This window comes from Sinocyclocheilus rhinocerous, unplaced genomic scaffold (genome assembly GCF_001515625.1).
Source record: "Sinocyclocheilus rhinocerous isolate Xijiao unplaced genomic scaffold, SAMN03320098_v1.1 scaffold2828, whole genome shotgun sequence".
NCBI classification, from domain to species: domain Eukaryota; kingdom Metazoa; phylum Chordata; class Actinopteri; order Cypriniformes; family Cyprinidae; genus Sinocyclocheilus; species Sinocyclocheilus rhinocerous.
The window spans coordinates 20,491-40,367 of NW_015656683.1; the positions used below are offsets into that span (position 1 = coordinate 20,491).

General features: G+C 35.8%; 1 protein-coding gene and 1 pseudogene across 3 annotated transcripts in view; one reads left to right on the forward strand and one right to left on the reverse strand.

Annotated features, from left to right (window-relative positions):
• Positions 1–11,137, forward strand: part of LOC107720811 (DENN domain-containing protein 2D-like) — a 17,144-nt gene extending 6,007 nt beyond the window's left edge. For 2 of the 3 annotated variants that reach the window (XM_016528640.1, XM_016528641.1), the window contains 14 exons: positions 88–165; positions 724–798; positions 2,430–2,525; positions 3,442–3,617; positions 4,467–4,579; positions 4,665–4,734; positions 4,925–5,002; positions 5,974–6,114; positions 7,759–7,907; positions 8,001–8,172; positions 8,267–8,317; positions 8,424–8,505; positions 10,088–10,336; positions 10,715–11,137. In XM_016528640.1, coding sequence (XP_016384126.1) covers positions 88–165; positions 724–798; positions 2,430–2,525; positions 3,442–3,617; positions 4,467–4,579; positions 4,665–4,734; positions 4,925–5,002; positions 5,974–6,114; positions 7,759–7,907; positions 8,001–8,172; positions 8,267–8,317; positions 8,424–8,505; positions 10,088–10,336; positions 10,715–10,779 — 1,595 coding nt within the window. In that variant the 3' untranslated portion in view covers positions 10,780–11,137. Of the gene's footprint in view, positions 1–87; positions 166–723; positions 799–1,724; positions 1,946–2,429; positions 2,526–3,441; positions 3,618–4,466; positions 4,580–4,664; positions 4,735–4,924; positions 5,003–5,973; positions 6,115–7,758; positions 7,908–8,000; positions 8,173–8,266; positions 8,318–8,423; positions 8,506–10,087; positions 10,337–10,714 lie in introns of those variants that run through there. The other variant, XM_016528643.1, reaches the window with a different exon arrangement.
• Positions 11,138–11,255: 118 nt separating this feature from the next.
• LOC107720810 (DNA damage-regulated autophagy modulator protein 2-like) lies at positions 11,256–16,406 on the reverse strand (annotated as a pseudogene).
• Between the last annotated feature and the right edge of the window lie 3,471 nt (positions 16,407–19,877).

Genomic DNA, 19,877 nt, shown 5'->3' on the forward strand with positions numbered 1-19,877 from the left:
TATGATTAAAGCAGTAAAGGGTGTTTCAAATCTCAACATATTCGCATTCTGGAAAGATTCCTTTTCATTTGCCTCTATGACTACTAGCTAGACCATCACTGGATGAAGGGGAAAATTATTTCAGAAGAAGATTATTTTCTTCATTTAGAAGTGATCGACGTGAACGTGAGTCACTCAGTTTACACACCTAGCCATCCAAATTTGCTCTGCTTTGTAAATAAACTGCAAGAGAAGCCTACAGATTAATTAACACTTCTAAATCCGTGTATCATTCGATCGTTCGTTTTTTTATTTAATATTGAAAGTAGAAAAATGAGAAAACGGCTCCTTTTTATGTGAAATGTAGTTGCAATAAAATGAATAATTAATCCATACAACTGCAGCAGTGGAGGACTATTATTCTGCTGCGTGGTACTGCAAAAGAACTGATGACGGCACGGTTTGATCTTCGGCTGACCAATCAGCAGAAAGGGGCGTTTAATTCCCGCCCACGTGTAGAAATCAAATATTCAAGCTGTTTATTCATTTTTCTACCCCTGAGCGAAAAAAGAAAATTTAAGCTGAATTCTCTTTTTTCAATTTTTGGGGGGAAAAAAAACGAAAAAGGAGCCATTTTCTAATTTTTCTACTTTCAATATTAAATCAAAAACCGAATGATCGAATGATACACGGATTCTTCTAGGTACTAGCATAAGGTTCAGTTGTCTCTGTCTTGGCCTACAGAAAGATCTCAAGGACAAGAAGATGACATAGATAAGAGAAGAGCTTTCTCAGATGGAGAAATTGAGACCAACAAAGGTAAGACTTCTTTTGAGTCTACTGAAGTGAAACGGACAGTTTTCCAACAATGCATTTTTTTTTTTATCATTTAGGGTAATAAAGGGGTCTGTCTACTTTTGATATGTGCAATAAATGCTGTTTTCAGTACTGATGTTTAATAAGGCGTATGCATTAGCAGGTCTGTGAACCTGTTTATTCAGAAGTAAAGCTCTTGTGGTCAATATATAGTAAATAAAATGAGTCTATAAATACTGAGGTGAAGGAAAAGCATGTCTCTGAGAATGTTCTTGTGGATTTCTACCAAAGTGAATCAACTTATGAAGCCAGCAGATGTGTTATTATTGGCATGTGTTATTAAGTTTGCAACCGTTATTTAACCAGGCAAAAGTCTCTTGGATTAAAATCTCTTTTACAAGAGTGAGTCACCTGGTCAAGAAGGCATCCAAAAACACAGAAACGCGGACCTGCGATGCAAAGTACACAGTGTCGTATGAATTGTGTCATTATGTGTCACACCAGTGTCATCTAAAAGTACCTGAGGTTCAAATAAATTCTGGACTAACTGCAATGAAGAGCCGAGAAATGAAGGAACTCCCACTGAAGACAAGTCATTTTGTCGTTTAACAGCTCACATCATTTGAACATAAGTAGGAAGTGTCTTCCGATTCCGATCTGCCTTTCACTTCTTTTCACCGATTCGATTCGTTCGACAGTTCATTTCAATAAATCAGTTAAAACGCATTGTTTGAGACGCCCCCGCACTGTTTTCGCTGATTTCCTTTTGCAGTAAAACGGGATATGTTTATATAATGCTATTTATCACTATATTTTCGATTACGTTTTATAAATTATGCTGTTTGATTCTCTCTAACAGTCAAATGATTCACGAACAGTTTGCGACTCGGTTCGAATGAACAGCCGTTTTAAAAGAATCATTGATTCGCGAATCGGACGTCTGCAGCGTGCACATATGTTGGCTGCGCAGTGCGCACATTCTAGTTAATACAGTGATCTTGCGCGTCAATGGGGAAAGACTGCCGTGAGATCACGACATAAATATAACTTTAATTGACCAACTTTACGCAAAGAGATTCGAACATGAACGGAGTTACTCTCTCTAATGTCAAAAAAAGAGGAACGAAGGCAAACTCACGAAAACACCGGAGTAAGTTCAACCACTGCGTTTAAAGTGATTCTGTATAGTATAAATAAAAAATACATATTTAAATATTTGTTCATTATTAAATATTTTTCTATCGGCATGTATGTCTAGAACTTTATGTTTTGTTAGTTAGATTGATGCTGTTGAACTTGTTGAATAGTTCCTGTCACAATATTGTATTAGGGATGTATTGGTTTTTTACAGTTAACTGTCTGGCATATGGTAAACTATTTAAATGGCAAAGCAGGTTCAGCAAGAGTCTTTGTGGTTTCTGGTAAGGAACTCTTGAAAACATAACCATGTGGGAAAGAATAAATTACATTTGTTGTAATCACAATTTACATTTCAGCTGTCAAAACTAACCTCTTTGGCTAAGGAAGTGAATATCTAAACACGAGTTAGTGATCAAGGCATTTCTGAGCTTTCTTGAGCGATTCTCGGTGGTTGCAGTTGATTAATTGTGCTGTTTGTGCATTTTATTGCTCAGGTGTCTTTCTTCCAGGTGAAGATCAACCAGACATGGGAGCCATGAAGAGATTCAGTACCTTATTTTCGTCTTTCCGGGGAAAAATCAGCAAAGACAGTGAGAAACGTTATTTAAGTATTGATTTATCATTTTTACAAACATATCTAGCTACTTAAGCTACTTAAAAATTCAGCTGCATCATACACTGTGCATGTTTGTATGTTTTAAGTAACAAAAAGCATCTCTGATGAATGCACAAGAAAACTCGACTATGTAAAACATCGTCACCTTTTGCTGTGGCCATGGGCTATATATTGCATATAAAAGTAGTTAACCTTGTCAAAACATTTCAGCATGACTCATTCTCTGGTCTCATAGCTTAAGTAGGGCAAAATGCCTAAAATAATTAGTCTTTCAAACTGAAGTTTTGACTGTGTGCTCAAATATTCCAATTCAAGATATTTAGAACGATTTGCTTGTAATATGTTGTTCATTTAAAATTCATTTATGAAGTCACAAGGAGGTTCACAAAGGCAGTCAAAGCACACAATTTGCATCTGTTCTTTAGTGCACTTCTGGTCTTTTCAGTTACAAGCAACAGTTATTGTTCTGTCCTTTATAGAAAGGCACATTGAGGGTTTCCATGGTGAGGCAAGTCAAGCTAGAACAAGACTTTGTGACTTAGTGGACTCCTATGGTATTCCTGTCGGCTTTGTCTGCTCTGTGTTGGGGGAGGCTGCCAAAAAGCAGGCTCAAAAGGAAATGTTAAGGAAATTCACAGAAGTGCTCCGTCTTTCTCATTTCGAATTTGTTTGTACTTGTTCGTGGTTCAGCATTCCCCCGTTTGATCAGCATCTCAAGTGCTTTTGCTGAAGAGCAACATTTTTAGATCGTTTAGAAATCAAACATTTATAAACAGTTGGTTTGGTAGTCTATCCATGAAATGACATGAAAACAGTCTCAGTTTGGTTCCGGAGAATTTGTGTTGATTTGTTTGAAGCTAACGTGTGTGTGTGTGTGTGTGTGTTTGTAGGAACTGGTAAGGAACCAGATCTACCTGCTAGCACAGAGCTTTCCCATGTAGAAGAAAAGGCAAAGGAGCAGCGATACGCAAGCGGGCAGTTTTTTTTCGAATATCTGGTCGTGGTTCGACCTAAGAAGACTAAAGATGGGATATATGAGCCACAGATCATCTATCAGTTCCCTAAGGTGACGCAGACAAACCGTGTGCTCTGCATGTTGTAGCACTGTGGCATTATTTCCATTCAATAACAATTCAATACATTTTTTAATGTTTGCATTACATTTATTGAATTAGTAAAGGCTTAAATCAAAAGTGACATACAAATGAGGAATGTTACAGTTTTCTACATCACAATTCACATTATTATGGGTTCATTAAAAGTGCTATTGTGTCTTCAGTTGTTTCTTTAAGATTGTGTTTCAAGAAGTTGAAGTTTGGAGTGAAATTTGGGTGTTTGGAATCACTTCCCCAGAACTTTTCATTAGACCAATCTCTTTTATTACATAAATCTTTCAAAAGGAAAGATGAGTGTCTACATTTTTGTATGACTTAACTGATGGGTTAATTAATCTATCAATATTTTTTTATTAATTATATGTATTATTTAATATAGGCCTAGTTCTTTGAAGGTGAATAAAGACCAATTATAGTGAATAACTGTAGTGTAACACTCAGTACAATATAAGCAGATGTTGACTTAAGTTAAATGGATTATGGGATTTTAATATCAGTAAAAGACCATATTTTTATTTGGTTAATTGCATCATACATTATATCACTTATCACTACATTGTAGAAATCCTAAATGTATTATTTATTTATATGTACATGCATATTATATATATATATATATATATATATATATATATACTCACCAAGCCTGCATTTATTTGATCCAAAATACAGCAAAAGCAGTAATATTGTGATGATTGAGATCTATATGAATGAAAAAGACAATTTGCATTTTCTGTCCCTGATGCTTATTAATGTAGTCTTGTTCTCCATTTGTCTTTTTCTCTGTCTGTTGAGTACAGAAGGATGGAATGGTGCGATTTCAGAAGGAAGAGGAAGAGAAGACGTTAAAGGCGCTCACACTCTTTTGCTTTCCAGAGGGTGTAAACTGGGCGCCCTTATCAGAATATCCCAGGTACTGTCACCACACGCATCGTTTCTCCCAGCATGCCGTGTGGAGGCAGAAACTTTCATTGTCTCTCTTTTTCTCTATTTCCCAGTGAAACATTCTCTTTCGTGCTTACAGATGTTGATGGAACGAGGAAGAATGGATACTGTAGGAGGCTACTGGTAAATGTTGACTGGTCTCATTAGTGATACTTCCTGTTATTTATGTCTATACTCATACTACAACTAACAAATCCCTTACCTGTTAAACTTACATAGCAACCCACTAACAAAAACACTAGCAACATAGCAACAGGGTAAGCACCACTTTTTTTTCTAAAGCTTCTCTTGTCGTTGCTCTTTTCTTAATTAGCCTGATGGGAAGGGTGCTCGTCTGCCTGAAGCCTACTGTATCATCAGTAATTTAGCCTGTTTTGGACTCTTTTCCAAGGTAAACATCATAATTTACTGCACGGTCATCTGTAACTGCCTTACATTGTGCTTTATTGTTTTGATCTGTATTTGAGAGATTTGCCTTTTGTTTTTCTCGACTTTGTATTAATTAAGAGTTCATTGGCTTTGATAATCTAAAGTAATTTACTAGTCTGAAATGGCTTGTGTAATGTGTGATCTCTCAGTCTGTTTACTGTCTGAACTTAGTGCTACAGTTACTGGAGTATGTTTTGTTTGTTTGAGCTGAACTTTGTTCAGGTACTTTTTTAGGTGAATGCTCTCTCATGACTGGAAATTAGTTTGTTTGTTCAGGACAAACATCAAAGGCTAATGTGATATGACTAAAGCTAATGTGATCTTAAAGAAATGGACATATTCAAAATTTGGGTGTTTGCAAAGTTGTTGACTCTCATACTTCAAAAATATATATAGTGTTGTGTGTTCATAGCTCTCCCAAATAGATTGCACATAAACTACCGTTCAAAGATTTGGGGTGCTCACCAAGGCTGCATTAATTTGATCAAAAATAAAGTAAAAATACAGTAATATTGGTAAATAATATTACAATTTAAAACAGCGGGTTTCTATTTTCATGTATTTTAAAATGTAATTTAATCCTGTGATGCAGTAGTCATTACTCCAGTCTTCAGTGTCACATAATCATTACGAAATCATTCTAATATGCTGATTTGCTGCTCATGAAACAGTTCCTATTATTATCAATGTTGAAAACAGTTATGCTGCTTAATAGTTTTGTGAAATAGAAATCTTTTGTAACATTATTTATAACTCTTTATTGTCACTTTTGATCAATTTAATGCATCACTGCAGAGTAAAAGTATTGATAAAAAAAAAAAAACTTACTGACTAAACTTTTGAATGGTGCTGTATATTGAAAACTGATTTTTCGTCTTTTTTAAAATTCTGCCTGTTTCCTGCATTGTTCAATCTGTCTGCTTGCTGTTTTAGATCTTTGATGAGGTGGAACAGCGCAGAAAATTCTCCATGGCAATGATTTATCCATTTATGCAGAGCCTGAGGGAGTCTGCGTTTCCTGCTCCTGGACACACTGTTAATATCAAAAGTTTTATTCCAGAAAGAGGCACTGAGGTAAGAACTAGTGATAAAACTATTAATTTTTTGAAATCTTGAGGGCTGTCTGAGTGGCTGGTCAGTATAAAGGATGTGTCTTCCCCTTTATTTTTTTATTCTAATAACCAAAAAAAAAAAAAATGGAAATGCCATCTGCCTGAGGCTAGGGTTAGAAGCACTCCAAATTGTACATCTCACACTATTAGTCCTGACATCGTTCTCTGAACAATGACTTGCATAACAATTGTGGTTATCGTAATGACATACGAATGCAGTGTTGCTCAAGACAGCAGCTGCTACACTTTACATTTCCACTGTATTTGCTGCAGTTGAGTCAACACCAAAAACCAAAAAACTGGTGTTAGTCTGTCATTTTCTATTAAACACAAAAAAGAGGAAGAGGAAATTAAATGAGAGTGTGAAATCGTGGAAGAGAATAAAAGCTGGTTTTACATGTATTTTCCCCAGTAATTTTAAACCAGAGAGTCAATTACAATACATTAAAGGAGGTGTAAAGTAATACGTCTCTAATTCCAAACAAGCGGACAGGCAGGCAGAGACACGCTATCCACAAACACATACCTCCTTAGCTCTGGCAAAACAGCAGGAAATTGAAGTGAGTTAAGTAATAGCTCAGGGGAAAGGGTCAGAGATGAGCTGTTTCATGCAGGTATGTCCTCATGCTTTGTATCAACTTGACTGAGTTCTGCTTGAAATTCTCCTTCAGCACATTTTCTATGTAACATTCCAATCAAGTGATCTGCACATATCTCGCATTATTATAAAAAACATAATTCTGTGATTAGTTTGACCTCATCAGTGATTTTATTTGTCATTTAATCTATCTATCTATCTGTCTGTCTGTCTGTCTGTCTATCTCTGTAATTGAGGGTACTCGATTTAAACTTGCGAAGTTGCGAGTTAGCAACAAATTACTAACTTAAGTTAATACTTAACTTAAAGGGGTCATATGATGCGATTTCAATTTTTCCTTTCTCTTTGGAGTGTTACAAGCTCTTGGTGCATAAAGAAGATCTGTAAAGTTGCAACGACTAAAGTCTCAAATCCAAAGAGATATTCTTTATAAAAGTTAAGACTTGTCCATGCCCTCCTAAAACGCCTCGTTTTAACCAAACGGCAACCTCCCGCTCTCTCTCGTGATGCCAACAAGGAAGTGACTATGAGCTTTGTAAAAATCGGCGCGTTTCAGAAAGGCGGGGCATAGAGGAGAAACAATAATGTACATTATGTGGAAAATAATGTGTTTTTTTAACCTTAAACCGCATAAACACATTGCATTACACCAAATACACAAAATAATGTTCTTTTTAGCAACATCATATGACCCCTTTAATACTTAATAATTTATCAGAACTGACTATATGGCTATGTAACTAAATTACAAAAAAGAGGGCTGAAAACATCAAACATGAACACTAAATACAACTAATAAAACTAAAAAACAAACCAATTTATATTACTGTAAAATATAGGGACTAAAACATTATTTATCAATGATTCAAATGAGAGACAAATTTCCTCCCTGATGACAAATAAGTGATCTATCTCTCATTGCTTCTAGCTAGTTATCCCCCAACAGTTTTTTTTTATAATAAAATATCTACTGTACCTATTATAAAGCATCTGTGTATCTCTCTGTAGATCATCAGTTTGACTCGTCCAACAGACTCCTGGCTGGAGCACGTAGATTTCCGCACATTGTTCAAATGCCTGTCAGATGAGGAGGTGCTCCAGGTGTTTGCTGCTACTGTACTAGAGCGGAGGATCATCTTCATCGCTGACGAGCTTGGGTGCCCAAACACACATACACAAGTGTTAGGTTTTGCTTTGATTTATATGTTTATGTATAACCCATATTGATCAAACCCATGCTATCTCTGCAGGACGTTATCTCAGGTGATCCACGCAGTGGCTGTTCTCCTGTATCCATTCATCTGGCAGCACACGCTCATTTCCATCGTTCCCGAGATCCTAATCGACGTCGTCATGGCACCCACACCATACCTGCTGGGTGTTCAGAAAAGTCTCGCAGATCAGGCCACTGACCAGACCGAGGTGAGTGACCAGACTCGTGACACTGTTTAAATATTGCAAGCAATTTACATTTCAAACGCTACAAGCTGACATCTAAATTCATCTACTCACCCAGCTGCTTGTTGTTGACTTGTCAGAAGGCAGGAAGGAGACATTTATCAAGTGTGTAAGTTCACGTTTACATCAAAGAGAGCATCTTTTCATTTGTTGCCTTGAAAAGTGACTGATGGATATAGTGTGGGTGACTGTGGTTGAAATGTTTCTCCAAACAGATGGGAGATGAGGACACAATATTACCTCACAAACTCAAAGATGAAATCAAGCAGGCCCTCAGTGCCAAAAATGAGAAATCAAGTAAGCAGCATTTTTACTCCATATTTAGAGGAGTTTGTTTTTTATTTATTATTTTCTTTTTTTATTATCAATTTTCTCATTGCTCATAAGTAGTGTTAAGTATTTTAACAAACCCGTAATAAGGCCCAGGTATACTTCATTTTCCAACTTAAAGGGGTCCTATTATGCTCTTTTACAAAGTCTTGACTTTGTTTTGGGGGTGTACTAGAACATGCTCTCATGCTTGGTGGTTCGAAAACTGCATTATTTTTCACATAATTTACATTATTAAAATACCTTTCTCCCCATCCTGGCACAAATGACTCGATTAGTTCCGGCTTTGATGAAGGTCCGCCTTCCGAAAAACAAAATGTGTTGTGATTGGTATCACAAAGCCCGGAAAACAAACGCTGTAGTTCAAACGAGCCGTTCGTTGTAGTTCTTGAAAAGGGATTTTAAAAAAAATGAAATATCTCCCTTTGGAGTGGACTTTGAGATTTGTAACTTTCTAGATCTTTTTTATGCCCAAACATACACACTACATTTTCAAATTTTAAAATTGAAACAGCATAATAGGACCCCTTTAAGTTCTGTTTCACACACAATTGCCCGTCAGCGTGGAAGGATGTGTTCAGCACATGCACACTATCTAGTAGACCGTTCGTTTTAAGCACTCAGTCACTCGGACATGCAATGGAAAGACTGGGTCATTTTACTGACTTCATCTTTGAATCTCCTTGAGCCAAATGAATTCAGGTTTTGAACTCATTTGAGCAGTGTTATATTTTCAATAGCCAAATTCTCCAAACACGTCCACATACACAATCTTTGACCATATTTTGTATTAGGAAATACAAAATATTTTGTTTTGTTTTTTTGTAACAGTCTTTTGTTCATTTGTCATGTGACACACGCAACAAACGAATCATCATTGCGTGAATGTTGTACTTAAATGCTGGCACATAACTTTATTCTATATTGTTGGTGCTACGGGCATAAATGATCAATTATTTGCAAATACAGTACAGTCTAAAGACTGTTGCCATATTTCGCTAGAAAACCCAGCATCTGATTCTAAGAAAATAGTTAAATAATAAGCTACTTGGCACTAGCCACAGCAAATAAGCCTAAATTAACCAAAATACGCTGCTGTGTTTTTGTAAATAAGCTAAAAAACGCAACCCACAACTGGTAATATTTACAAGAGATACTATGAAAAGTAAGCCCAAAAAACATACGTATTCTAAGCAGACATGGCAACACTGCATGCGCTGCGTTACGACCGTAAACAAAACACAGTGCCTCTGTCAATTTTAGAAGTTTCCAGACATATAATGTGTCTTTAATCGCTAATATTACTTGCCTTAAAATACGTTTTAAACAGTTTTCGTTAATGTTTCATGTTCACAACCGCAATACGCTGTGAAGTTGCTATGTAAATAATCACAATCGCACCCTAGAAACAGCATATATATACGTAATTCTCTCAAAACAATAGCATAAATGTAAAAATCTAGTTTATTCATACTTTCACGTACACAATTATTTTGACCAAGTATTTAAAACTAATAACCTATATTTATATAATTTATCATCACTTCAGGTCTGGAGGAGTTGAACCGGGTGGTCCCAGAAGCTTTCCTGCCGTTCTTTATCAAGACTGTCGGCCACTTCGCTAAGTACATCGTGCGGAAGGGCAAAGACCAGCGGGGCGAGTTCCAGCGAACAAATTTCTGCAAAGCAATAGAATCCAAGAGCACACGACGGTTTGTGAAGACATTTGTACAGACGCAGATGTTCGACCTCTTCATTCAGGAAATGGAACAGAGACCCGCCTCTCAGGACGGCACAGGTGAGACACTTTGACCTAACATTAAAATTTATATTTTTAAATATATTTTCACATTGAATCTCTAAATTAATGTAGAAATGTATATATATATATAAATATTTTTAATGTCATCTTTGTACTGAGTACTATGAACGAAGGCAAACATCACCAATACTGATGTCTGTTCAAATGTTTTTCTTTTTTGATTAATTTAAGTGAACTTAAAATCTTCACATAAACCTATTATAATAAATGTCACATTTTGAGGTATCTTTAATAGTGTCATCTTAATGACTGGTACTTTGATTTACTTTTGCTTAAGAAGAGGATGCTACCGATATAAAAATGATCTTGAATAGTAATAAAACGTATAGTTAATATTTTCTCCCATTTTTCCAGGGCTCTTTGACAAAAAGATTGCTGAATACCAGAAAAGGATGAGGGAGAAAGCCAAGAAAAACTAGTGGAAGCACTCACCAAAGTAGCTGGTTGTAAATCTTGTGTGAAATAAATCAGTCAGTCAGTAGTAAATAATTTTAAGGAATGTAGATAGAATTAAATGTCCGATTATGTTTTATTTATGTTGTCGTGTTAGTTGTCAGATTTTTACTGCTGTTTGTCATTTGTGTCGGGGTTTTGTTGGGTGTTGTGGGTAACTGTATTGTGATAAGCTGCTGTATTTAATGCATGAAAGGCTTGTTTGAGCTAGAAACGTTTTGACCAGAACAATGTCACAGAAACTGAGCCAGTGGAAACGTGCTGAATTGAAAAACATCCATTTTTCAATGAAAACAAAACAGCGAATGAAATGAAATTCAATAAAAAAAACACATTTCATCTCCACATTTCACAAATAATTGTTAAAGCACTGAAATATGTCAAAACATTTAACATGTTTCTTCTAAAATTAAAAAGGAAAAACACTTAAAGTGGTGTGATACTTTGGCGATCGATAAAACTTGTGTAAAAATATTTGTACATACATACCTAGACTCTCTCTCAATATTCTCAGAATAATGCATAAAGCTTAGAAGTTACAGGAGCTTCTCTTGAACGTGAAAAGTTTCCCCGGGAACACTCAAATCTGTGAAGTACTGTCCACTGAATGCCGGCTGCAGTGCTGGATGTCAGACACACGGTGGCAGATTGTCTCTCACATGGCACCAGCCAGCAGAGGTGAACGCTCTCCATGCTGCACGTGCTCTCTCTCTTCATAGTGAGGATAGTGAGCCCGGTCTCATGAAAGTGCGTATAAATAGTACGCCAAATAAAAACGAAAACTCGTGGTATTGATAAGCAAAAATGGACTTTGGCGTGCATATGATACGCATGTGTTTGGCGTACTATTTATACGCACTTTCATGAGATCGGGTTGGGATAGTTGTAAAGATGTTTACTCTGAAGAACAGGCTGAACCCGCAAAGTGATTTTCTGGGGGGGGAAGAGGTTTGGTCAAACGGGTGGCAAACTTAAGCAAATTAGATTTTATGCACATACTAAAAATAGTATTACACATTATACAATAAGTTATGACATACAAACTCATGAACCAGTATAGTAACAGTAACAGATCATACCTGGAAATCATGTATATACGTGAGGAAGAAGCAGATGAAGGAGAATGCCAGAGACCATTCAGCTGCAGCACTGACCTGGTGCGCTAGAAAACCCTAAAATACAGTAGAGTTTACTTTTACATCTATACACATCCATTATCAATGCATCATCAATTTCCCCAAAATATTAAGCAGAAAAAAAAAAGTTTTTCACATTAATGATAAAAAGATCCATTAATAACTATTCATTATTAATAACTGGGCACCAGATCAGCATATTAGAATGCTTTCTGAAGGATCGTGTGTGACACTGAAGACTGGATTAATGATGCTGAAAATTCAGCTTTGCATCACAGGATTTACATTTTAAAATAGATTAAAATAGAAAATAGTTATTTCAAATTGTAGGCTAATAATATTTCACAATATTACTGTTTTTTGTTATCTAATAAATGCAGTCATGGTGAGCATAAGAGACTTCTTTCAAAAACATTTAAAAATTGCAGTGTTTCCATCAGAATGATTTTCCTCAGACCCCTACATAACACTAACCTAATGTAATTTTCCTTCAAATCAAACTTAGCTATATTATATTAAACCAGTGTATTTTCATGCAAGTTAAACTTTCATTATATTACACTGACTTAATGTGATTTTTTTTCATACATTCACATACCTTCACAAATGCAGTTACACTACAGTATATATACACCAAAAAAAAAAAATGTACTGTTCCTCAGAGTGACTTCTCTTGAACACTGCATATTTGGCCAACTATAATAAGTAATTTGCACACAGATAATTTGCATATATGTCCAGCATGTATGCAGGTACTATGTTTGAAATAATAAAAGACCCTGTATAGTAACTTCAGATCAAGTGTATCATCTGTCTTACTCTCTCTCTGGGCTGCCAGTGGAACTTATTAGCTACATCCACGCCAGGCAGGTCATCATACATTAATACAGAGGATATGAAAACTGACAGATTCAGTCAAAGAAGCACAACAGGTATAAGAGTACTGACGCAGTTGGTTTATAAGAAATATAGAGAATCATTACAAACTGAGATGATTTTAAAGACTGCATATATATTGAGAAAAAGGATACGTGTAATGATGCTAATGAGCGACCACATTCCCACAGCCATACAAGCCCAAAAAATATCCCTGCCGTGGAAACGTGGCTGCATGCGATACGACATGCCAGTCTGGACCAGTACATACAACGTCCCAGCACCAAAGGTCAGCCCTGCTCCCAAAAGGTGGATGGATATATCATAACTGTTTTCCGGAAGAATATAAAAAAACATTACACTGACAGTTTCAGAGAACTGACACTCAGATCAGAGAATGAAACTGTGGGTGTCACCTGGAAGTTGGCCACAAAGCACATCCCTACAGTGCTGACGATGCCCATCAGGAGGCCTGTGTAGTTCAGCAGCTGTAAGCCCGACTCAGAGGCTGAAAAAAAAAGCCTGAACTTGTTTATATCGCACATACATGGTGCCCAACCCTGCAAACATACATACAGGAGAGTAGGGGTGAATCAATCCTCTACATCATCCCAAAATATCCACAGATTAAAAAAATAAAAAATAGCAGTTGGGCTGCTATTCTTATTTGCATTTCTGCGGTGTCAAAAATCATGATTAGATAAACTCAAAATTAAATTTGGTCTTTGATCATTTTTAAACGGGTAAAATTCAACAATTTGCACATGGAGTTACTTCAAGATATCCATATCTCTGGAACCGAACCCTACAGGGCCTTAAAACTGAATATACCAACAGAAAATGTTTGTTAATTAGAATCTAAAAGGATATTGAAATATCTTTAGCACATCTTGAGAGCGTTTAATTTGGGAAGATAATATTTATGGCACTCAGACAGTTATGCTCTAGGCAATTGTTTTGATAGAACGAAACAAGATACATCTCTACTCTCAACATTATTTGTTCTTCAAACATTCCTATTTAAAAGAAAAAAGTATCAGCTGTATGCAAAGTGACCCTCATTTGAAAATGTGTTCGAATTTACATTTTACTTACGGGTCAACACTAAAATCCCCATATAGGGGCCCTTAAAGAAAAGTTTGTTGAGAAACAAAATCTAAAAGGAAATTACTTCTTGAGATACAGCCATGCAAACTTTTCAACTGTCACCATTTGCATATAATGCAACAAAGATTGCTAAAGTCAGCAGATTTTGCTAACAGACCTGTAAAAACATAATGATGCTGCCATCTCTTGGCTCTAAATCTCAGGTGAAAATTGTCATTTTGACCCCCCTCTACAAAATTACTCAGTAATTTTTGGATTACTCAGTAAATATTCATGCATGACATTTAATATGTTGTCTTTCTTCTTCATTTATGTATTTCTTTCACCAAAAAACAAAAAATAGCTGGGGACCTCTGGGTGACCTGACATGCAATGACCCAAAAGTTAAAGGGGTCATATGATGCTTTTTTAAAGATCATTATTTTGTGTATTTGGTATAACAGAATATGTTGACATGCTTTAATGTTCAAAAAACACATTATTTTTCAAATACTGTACATTATTGTAGGTCCTCTATGCCCCGCCTCTCTCAAACACGTCGTTTTCAACAAAGCCCCCTCCTTTGACAAGCGCAGTCTGCTCTGATTGGCCAGCTGACCCAGTGCATTGTGATTGGCCGAACACCACAAGCACGCGTCGGAAATGTAACGCCCCTTACCATAATCGCGAGCTTCAGCTTTCAAAGTAAATATGAAGAAAGTTAATAATGTTGTTAGTTTTACTATCAGTTCAAGCCCGAAAGGGCAACAGAGTCGCGTGACAGACACAGTGATGATGCAGTACACAAGCCGCGGTTAAGACAACTGACGTGCTATGATTTCTGACAGGCAGTTCACTCTCCTGTGATGTGACCCTGTCCCCCTCAACAAAGCCCCCTCCTTTGACAAGCGCAGTCTGCTCTGATTGGCCAGCTGACCCAGTGCATTGTGATTGGCCGAACACCACAAGCACGCGTCGGAAATGTAAAGCCCCTTACCATAATCGTGAGCATCAGCTTTCAAAGTAAATATCAAGACAGTTAATAATGTCGTTAGTTTTACCATCAGTTCAAGCCCGAAAGGGCAACAGAGTCGCGTGACAGACACAGTGATGATGCAGTACACAAGCCGCGGTTAAGACAGCTGACGTGCTATGATTTCTGACAGGCAGTTCACTCTCCTGTGATGTGACCCTGTTCCCCTCACACACACACACACACGACGCGTTACTCTGCATTGTGCAAAACTCCGCATTTGAACAGTCAATAGCAAATACTTAAACTAATAACAAAACATATGTGCAGTCGCTGATTCAGAAGCGCCAGATTGTCATAGCAAAGTCGGAATTGACCCTTTTTTTTTTTTTAGAAATAGTCTTTGTGCACAGCCAGCTTTGTACTCTTCTAGGTTCAAAAAACTGTTGTCCATAAAATGCGTTGCACAAATTCGAACATCTGGGTTGTGCTGTTCTGTAATAAATCTTAACCAATGATTCCTAATTGCATCTACTTCCGGAAGGCCAAATAAAGTGCTTTTGCTTTCGCACTGAAACACACACCGTCTCCCTGACATGGCTGCATCAACACTACTGCTGTTCCTGAAACCACGCCTTCTTTCTTTGTGTGCATATTTGGGCGGCATTATGCTAATATTTCCACATAGTGACGTAGATATGTGGGGGTGTGTTAGAACGAGCCGTTTTAGGTAGGCGTGGCTGACTCTTAGCTTTTATAAAGAATATATCTTTGGATTTGAGACTTTAGTCTTTGCAACTTTACAGATCTTCTTTATGCACCAAGAGCTTGTAACACTCCAAAGAGAAAGGAAAACTTGAAATCGCATCATATGACCCCTTTAAATGAATGTGAGAGAACCAAGTCATGCACTAAACAGCATTTGTTTTTGCATTTGTTGACTTTTTAAATGCATTTAAAAACTAAAATAAACAAGTGATTTTGAACTAAAACCCCTTGGCAGAATACAGAACTCAAAAGGACAAGATGCACAGCATTACCTGAGAAAGCTGAGATTGACAGCATGAAGCCAAACACACAGCGTTCAGAAACCTCAGTGCCTGTGTCACTACAAACAAAATAATAAATGCACAGTTTGACAGATGACAGAAATAAAACAAAGCAGTCAACTGAAGCTGAAAGATACAGATGGTAGTTCACAGAATGTCTCTGATCTACAGCCGTCAAACTCTTAAAAGTGATACTACACTAAAAAATGCATGATTTCTTTTCATCTTATACATTATAAGTATTCATGCAACAAGGTTTCTCTTCATAAAATGTTTCTCAAAGCCTAAAATGATGCATGACTCTGCATGGACATCTAGTACAAATAAAACTGAAAAACGTACCTTATGTATGGAATGAGTATGTCGGCATGGCCCAACACGACCGCTGTGGCATAAGAGATGAGGAACGTATCGGATGACCAGATAACTAGAGCCCCCGGAAGAGCACAGAGCCCTCTCTGAAACCACCACATACTGCCCTCACATTCAGATATTCACTCACAGAGATCACCAACATCAAGAACCATCAGTAACACAACATGAGCTTAAAGGTCAAATCAACCCAATAGACAGAAAGTTACACATAGATATATACACACACACAGTTAAATACATTGAGGGGAGCATGCAGAAAACTGAACAAACAAGACTCAGAACACGCTTATTTCCTCATGCAAACAAATAAGGGGACGTCAGTTCAGCTGAGACTCAGCATCACAAAAGTAAATCATCAACATCGTCTGGTGAAGCTGAATTAGTTACACAGAAATGAATGTTCACAAACGCAGAAATATAAAGAGATAGATCAGAGGTGGTTAGAGTGGGTTAGTGCCTCTAAAATCTGAATGATTTTGTGTGATGCTCTGCCTAAAGTCCTGTGACCAAAGTCAGCTGACACTCATTCAGCGTGAAAATTCACTCACACACACACGCAGTGTCCTCTGAAGGTATGTTAAAACACACTGGAAATGAACAATAACAGAAAATATAAAGAAAAAAAATAAGATATTATATTTTGCACAAAGAATATGAAGGACCACTTTTTTTGTTGCATGGTGAAAGTATTTTAAACACATTAAACATAATGTATAATGTACTTTTTAACTATAAAAATAATACATTTAATTGAAAAAATCTTCCTGTTTCTTTCCAGTTTCATTTATGTACAACTGACAAATATGCATCATATTACATTTTTTTAATTTACATCTAAATCTAAATATAAGCCTAATTATTTTTGTAGTGTGATATTTTAATAAAATGTATGAAAAATGTTATTACTGTTACAAAAAATATATATATTTAATATACATTTATTACAAGTATTTTTGGAAAGACATCATTACTGATTTTTTTATTTATTCTGATCAGTGTTGTTTTAGTATAATTAAGATATATTTTATATTTGTTTATATTTTCAATTTTCATTTTAGCAATTATTAGTAATTATATATATATATTTTTTTATTTTTTTTATTTTAATTTTCATTAGCAATTTTGTTGTGTTTTAGTCATTATCAGTTTTTTTAATGTTATTTTTTCTTTTAAATGTCTATATAATTTTTATTTCAGTTTTAGTTATATTTTTTAGATATATTTCTTTTATTTCATCTTTTTATTGTTTCAGTTAACTATGATGCTTTTTCATTTAAAAAGCAGGAATAGGATGCATTACAGAATTGAGAATTATGGTAATACTAATTTTGTGAGAAAATGAAAATAATGTCACAGTATATGTTATATGCAGTTTTTAAACACGAGTTTCAGTTTTGTTCAAGGTGACAACAGTTTTGCAGTAACTGTTGAATAAGCGCATGGATTTAATTTGGATTTAAAGGCCACTGTATTCAGAAAGGTCACACCAAACACTGTTAGGTTGGTTAGGGTTTGGAGGCTTTAAGGCCCACATTAACTGCTCCACAACAGAAAGGATTCATTAGTCAAATACTGTGTGAAAGATACACACTGTTCATTTATAAGAAGCACAGTAATAGAGTTCTTATAAAATACTTAATGGGTCATGAAATTCCAAATGTGACTTAATAAAGAGAATATTTACTGCTTATATTAGTATATATGTTGCTCCAAAATGCACTTCATGGGAAATCACAGTACTGGCGTTATTTTAGTACCATTGATATACCAATTTTCATATATTTTCTCTTTTAGTTAAAAGTTTTAGTAATTTTGTTTATGTATTTTTTAATGTGTCTGTGTAGTTATTAATTTTTATTTCCCTTTTTTTAAATTTTTTTTTTTATGGTTTTAGTTTTGCTTTTGTTTTTAGTTAATTATAATAACTCTGCTTCTATGGAGCATGTCCAAAAACCATGGTACATTGTTGGTAGCATAAGAACTAAAACATAATACTAAAACAAACTGAGGCAGTGATCAAGAAATCTGTTAACATAAATATAACAATCTTTATTTCATGACCATTAGTCTATTACAAAGTAAAGTATTTGATGTAAATCAACAGAACAACAAAAATACTGGTCGAGGTACAAATTCTACATGTATGCAAATGTAGTTGCAGCGACAGACACCATTTTCTTCAACTATGTGTGTTTTGCAGCTTTGGCTGACCTCAGAGCGGCCCAGGTGAACGGATGACGCGTTTAGAAAAAAATTAAAAGGGAGAAACACAAATACACGGAAACCCACTTAAATAACATTCACGACAGGATTAAAACATCTTCAATAAAAGTCTCAAATCAAGAGACTAAAATAACATACACAAGCAACTGCTCAGAGGTAGATGCAAAACAATAACGCGTTTTGAGAAATATACATGGAGTTTGGCCACTCTGTTCATATTCTACTCTTGGAAGCACCCGATACAGAACTTCAGAGTTAATGTCTATTGTTTTGCAATATAAATGTCCAAAACAAATTGGCATGAGGGTAAAAAATATATATAATGACTGATTGCAGATTGCTAATTCAATAACGCGACATGCAGGAATATGAAATTGCATCTTTGTGGAGTATGATGCTTACAAACAAAATGCGATTTACACAAGAGGTTAAAAAATATCAACATCGCTGAGTCCAACGTTTACTGTGTGCATAGAGGAGTATACCGACAGCGACAAATAAAAGGCACAAAAATAAATTAGCACAAGTTATCACATTAACTAATGTATTTAGAGCAAAAACACTAATTTTTAAGGTTTTAATGTCATCTATTATTAAGGGTTCATTTGTACAGTGTAACTCACTTATAACCATTCTAGACGTCTATCTTGGCCCCAGTTATTATTAAGAAAATATGGCACTATCAAAAAACTGTTTCTAATACAGTTTTTATCATTTAGTGACATTGGTATACTTAAATAATAATAATAATCCCCTCCAAAACACTACAAACACAAAGTAACATATGCATAGAAAGAAAAATGATACATACTGTATAGATTAGTTTACCGAATGACATCAGATGAGAGGCTGGATTAGCAGGATTTGTAAATGTGAAATTCTTGTCATTTCTGAAATATTGATGGAACCTCTTGCGCCCGTTTTTCTTGTCATAAAATCTGATGTTATCTCTTACCTCTCTGAATGCTCTCTGCTCCTCGCAGACAATAGAGCACCGCTTTGAACTGGCAAAAGTGTAAATTTTGATTAGTGAATGGCCGCAAAGATTCCAGTTAATGCCTATAGCATTCTGTAATTATGAAACTGCATTCAGATGGATTGCTGGCTGTTAATGGAACACTACACTAATCTACACTGCTGGGCAAAATACTTGGTCCAAAACAAAACAAAATTAAATGGAACAAAACAAAACAAAATGAACTGAAACAAAAAACAAACTGAAACAAAACAGACAAAACAAAAAACAACACAAAAAACACACACACAACACCCCCCCCCCCCCCCCCCCCACAAAAAAAAAAAAAAAAAAAAAAAAAAACACCACAATCTCTACCTGAGGAAGATGA